At 33.9% G+C, this 5,339-nt stretch overlaps 1 protein-coding gene across 6 annotated transcripts in view; it reads left to right on the forward strand.

The window, feature by feature from the left end:
* HACE1 (HECT domain and ankyrin repeat containing E3 ubiquitin protein ligase 1) overlaps positions 1-5,339 on the forward strand; it is a 53,964-nt gene that overhangs the window by 29,808 nt on the left and 18,817 nt on the right. For all 6 annotated transcript variants that reach the window (XR_014896107.1, XM_085306931.1, XM_085306933.1 and 3 more), the window contains 5 exons: positions 1,191-1,259; positions 1,914-2,001; positions 3,697-3,808; positions 3,896-3,993; positions 4,182-4,269. Coding sequence is in view for 5 of the 6 variants with exons in the window: in XM_085306931.1 (XP_085163057.1) it covers positions 1,191-1,259; positions 1,914-2,001; positions 3,697-3,808; positions 3,896-3,993; positions 4,182-4,269 (455 nt within the window). In the remaining variant the exon portion in view is untranslated. The remainder of the gene's footprint in view (positions 1-1,190; positions 1,260-1,913; positions 2,002-3,696; positions 3,809-3,895; positions 3,994-4,181; positions 4,270-5,339) is intronic.

Consider the following 5,339-nt stretch of genomic DNA (forward strand, 5'->3'; position numbering starts at 1 on the left):
AGGGAATAGAAGTAATGAGATTCCCCCTTCAAGGTAGGGGAAGGGTGACTAGGAAAATAGCTCAGTTTTATGTAAGATGAGCAGCTCTTTTGACTGAAATAATGTGGGGAACTTGCTGACAAGCCTTGTGAAGGGGTCTGTCTCTCTCAGTACTTCACACTTCAATTTGTTCCATTCCTTACGGAGAACCTCTGTGGATATGGGATAGGGTAATTATTTTCAGACTTTTCTTTTGGTGGTTGGAAGTCCATTTGATGTGATCCTTTTCAGCTTTTTTTTTTTTTATAGCAGTCAAATTTTTAATTTTAACCTACAGAGCTCCAGCAATTTTGCAGAGGTATTCTAGGATTACTGCAATAGACTTCCTGAAGCACTGTCTTTCTGGAGCTTTCTTGGCACTGAATGAGCAAGGAGTCCTTCCTGGTTTGCAAGTCTTCATTAGTTCTGGTGGAAGCTAAAAGACCAAATCAAGTATTTCTCTATTTTAAAATGCAGAACACACATATAACCAAATGGAGTTGAATTTGCACCCATGTTAATCCTTCGCTTGTTCTCCAAACATTCTATACGAGAAGAAATTAAATTCTGTACTAGTATATGAGACTCTTGCCTGGCAAGTAATTCTGTTCTGCTTTTGCAAAGCCACTAAATACCCTCTTGGCCTTCAATATTAACAAGTTCACTAAGTTTATGATATTGTTTATTCCTGCCTGTTTTCCTCACTTACTACGATTTACAAGGTATGAAGTTGGAGTTTTACCCAATTAATAAAAATATAGTACAATATGCATATCACGTACATTGTGCATATAATCTTGTTCTTTCATATATGTACTTTATTTGCTGTATTGAAAACTGGAAGCGTTTGGTGGAAAAGGTGTATGTCCATTAATTTGAGGATTTTTTGAACATATTAACTATATGTTAATGAACATATAGTTAATACAGAGTTAACAATCAGGTTGCTTGATCTTCTTGACCACTGGCATTTTTGCCTTTTTCCTTGGTTTATTAGGTAAACTTAATGATGCTGATGTTTTTGAAAGTATTATTTTCGTAATTAACACAATTAAAAACCATCAGTCKTTTTTACTTACATAGATTTTTCAAAAAAAGCAACAATTTGTCATGTAATTTAAGTTCTTTTCAGTTTCATTAAACAAAAGCATCTTCTGTTTTTATTCAAACAGGATGACATCACCTCGTTTTATAGAATTTGTCTGTAAACATGACGATGTCCTTAAGTGCTTTGTTAACCGGTAAGCTTCAAAGAATACATAGTTTTTTTTTTTGGTCCAAAATAACTCAGACCTTTTTTTTTTACTGAGTTGCACTTTTTGGTTATTGTTGTTACCGATGTGCCATGCACATTAACGATCCTACTGAATTCAAGGGGAGTGTATTTTACTGGTTGAGAGATGAGGCTTAAATGGACTMTTCTGCATATATAAGCAACCCTTTTGTAAGATTTTGTGAGCTCCTGTGAACAAAAGCTTGTTCACAGAACAACAAAATAATATTCATGACAGATTTTTTTCCTCATCTTTGTTCAAAACAGAGCCTTCCAGTTAAAGGCAAATCAAAATTTTCCTTCTTCAGATGTGTTATACTTGGTGAATTATTAAGAGTCTAAGCCATCTTTGTACAGTTTACTGCTTCCAGAGTGTCTCTGGGATTGCCAGGCTCACAACCTTGTCTTCTGTCTAGAGAGCTGTTCCTATCTTCCATATGCCAAGGATGATGTAGTATAAGTCATTTGGAAACAAAAGTTAGGAAAACATTACAAAAATAAAAGTACCTTTTGGAATTATTCTAAGTAATTAAATCATCTGTTAGTAGGCAAGGTGTATCATGAAGCATTATTATTCCATCTGTGATCTTTAGGCTTCTAATCTAAAATATTTTTCTTTCAGAAACCCCAAAATAATTTTTGATCATTTTCATTTTCTTCTTGAGTGTCCTGAGCTAATGTCCAGATTTATGCACATCATAAAAGCACAGGTAAATGTCAAGAAATGCTTACTTAAAAGTCCTAAATACAAAGAGGGCATTAAAAAAAAAAAAAAAAAGTCTAGGGAAGATGGAAGGAGTAAGTGTGGCCTCTAGTGCTTCTGAATCTGAGATGTTGAAAGACTTGGACCAACAACAGACAAGGCAGCAAGATTTCTGTACATTTCATTAAGTCTTTTAATTTCATATATAAGTCCATTTTAGATTATAAATGTTAAGTGTAAGTCTAACTTTCAATTAAACAATGTGACTTTCTATTATCAGATCTGTTTGTACGCATATAATAGATTGAACTTTAAAATAAACTGTCCTTTTTCCTTAATTGACCTGTATTTTGAAATAAACTGGAGCACAGATATGCTGTTGTTAACAAAGTGATTCGACTATAGTTAAATTAGTGGCAGCTCCTTCAATGAAATATCATAGGGTCATGTTACCCTTAGCTCCGTTTCCTACCATCTCCTACTTTTTTCTTTTGAGTACAATCCTGATGTTTTGATTATGTCTTGATATCTCGATTCTTAGTCTAACACACAACTCAAGAGTGAAGAGTTATTCTAGGGAATGCTAGTGTAGAGAAGTCTTTAGTCTGCTCTTAATTTCTTGTAGTATAGAGTTAAGTGAAAAATTAGCAAACAAAACCCATTATGAAAGTTTGCGCTTTACCTAACATTGTAGCATTAGAGTGACTTAGTTTTTTATCTAGACATTCTTTCTCCCCCTCCAACGGTAAGAAGTTTTATGCTATTTTTTCCCTATGTAATGAAAAATCTGTTAACCATTTCTGTATGACTGATGATCCAGTCTTCCTGCATCCCAGATTCAGCAAGCAGTCAAGGTCATGCCTAGTCCTTTCATCTTCACAAAATACTGTATAGCCTTTTGAGGTAGCACAGAGCAACTCTTTGCGGATCTCAGAATGCATTGAGACATATGTGTAACCATTTTTCAGCCATGCTTGTGAGAGGGGCACTGTCTAGTTGTATGCATATGTATAAAATAAGTGGCACAGACTGATTACAAGTTTAGCTATGTTTCTGTAGACCAGATAGGATTGATTGTGAGCCAGTTAGCAGATGGCTAATATCTCGTAACTTAAAACGTTTGCTTGTTCTACTTTAAATACATATTTAGATGCTAATTTTATAGTAAATTCTTTCTGTTAACTATTTAGTAAGGGCCTGTTATAGTCATATATGACTGGTTATGAAACTGCATAAAGGATAAGCAAGTGCTGATTTAACGTACTAAGTGGTAACATGGAGAATATCTTCAAAGGAAACTTTGAACATTAGAAATCRTTATTGTACATGTTTTTGAATGTTTAAGTGAGCTAATTGGTTGCAAATATATTCAGTTGCCAACCTAACATTAGGTGTCTGGACTTAAGACCCTGACAATTCAAAAGCTTATTTTTGGAATGCAAATGTGAGCTTTAGAATTGTGCTTTATGTGTTTGTAATATTTAATAGTGATATTTGTGTTTAATTGTTGTCTTTTTCCCTTTGTGAAGTCTTGCTTAAAATTTATGACTTATTGTCAATTAATTACTCACTACTAGAGTTCCTCCCTGAATGTTAATATTTAAAGTGAAATAGTTTTCACTTAAAGTTTTCAGTGAAATAGTTTATTACCAGCTTCAGAATTGATTAATACACTGCAAATGTTTTACCTCATGTTTTTTAGCCATTTAAAGATCGCTGTGAATGGTTTTATGAACATCTACATTCAGGACAGCCAGATTCAGACATGGTGCACAGGCCTGTCAATGAAAATGACATCCTTTTGGTTCACAGAGGTATTAAATTATGAAGAGAGTAGTACATTTTTGAAATACTATTATTATGACAATGAATGAAGATATTAATTGATGCTTCATATTTAGATTCTATTTTTAGGAGTAGCTGTGAAGTTGTGTCTAAAGCAAATTGTGCAAAACTAAAGCAGGGGATTGCTGTGCGGTTTCATGGAGAAGAAGGCATGGTGGGTAAAATCGCATACTTCTTTATATGCAGAAATATGAATTCATTTTTTCACTGATATTGTGTTGAATTAAATCCTAGTGTTAAAATACTTCTTACACTTCAGTAAGAAATATGTGGTTACATAGCTTAACTGCCCAGTGGAAATGCTGTGTATTAATATGTTGTTTCTRTTTTTTCAACATGCAGGGACAAGGTGTGGTGCGTGAGTGGTTTGATATTTTATCCAGTGAAATAGTTAATCCAGATTATGCCTTGTTTACCCAGTCAGCTGATGGTATGTCTCTATCTTATTTTTGTAATCTTTAAATGAGGTCTTTTATAAAGGCATTTTCATAATCTAAGAAGAAAGTTACTGAATTGGTTCAGAATGTAAGATTATTACTTTTTAAAAGGAAGACTGAGAAGTATTTTTGTAAGTAAATAAATGATCTAGTCAACATAAATTTTTAATACAAATTAATTTATTTTTTAATTTGAGTTTGATTTACTTTGTCCTCCTTTCTTTAGAGAAGAGAATATTGGTTTTAGTGAGTCTRTGCTATTTCTGCCTGGTAGTAAAAGGACATAGTACTCTGACACTGGTTTAGAAAGTGTTTTCCTTTCTTTTACAGTAGTGAGGGAACTGTGGAGGTGTGCCTCTTTAGAAAACCACAAAGTTTATCAGTTTGTAGTAAAACTAGATGTTGATCTCTGTGGGACTACTTTGTATATGACTTTCTTTTGGGTGCTTCATACACAGCAAATCTTTTATTGGCAAAGCTTTTTTCAGCAGCAGTGATAAATGTTTTGCCTTCTATCTTGCCATGTTTTCAGGAGTGGCAAAGAATTCAATCAAGAGTAGAGGCATATGTTACTGAAAGTTAAAAGGAAAGCTTAAAGGGATGTCTGTCTGAGATGGTCTTTTCGAGGATGATCAGGACTGGACTGTCTCTTTTGTGCATCTGGCTGTGACTAGATGAAAGGAAGTGGTATATTCTGATCCTTCCCWTGGGCATATTCACAGGTTGATACAAGTATGGCCCATCAGTGTGAGCAAACAATGCACATAGAAATATAGCAAGATGGAGGACTAAGTTCAGCAGATCATTACTGCCCTTTTCTTGATGATAATTCAGAGTGGTATCTTGGGAAGTGGCTAAGCACTATAATAAAATGATGTCACTCCATTCTAATACATTTCTTTCTGAAGTTACTTTAGTCTCCTGACAGTAAACAAATTAAAAATGGAGTTCTCAGAAAGAACAATGAAAAGTATGGAATTGAACAATAGAGTTCGTATCTATTTTGTGACAATTTTTGTATTTAGGAGTAGAAACAAAATAGTTCTCAGATGTATTAAGGGTA

Source organism: Rhea americana, unplaced genomic scaffold, assembly GCF_003343005.1.
Source record: "Rhea americana isolate MKP2758 unplaced genomic scaffold, rheAme1 scaffold_25, whole genome shotgun sequence".
Taxonomy (NCBI): domain Eukaryota; kingdom Metazoa; phylum Chordata; class Aves; order Rheiformes; family Rheidae; genus Rhea; species Rhea americana.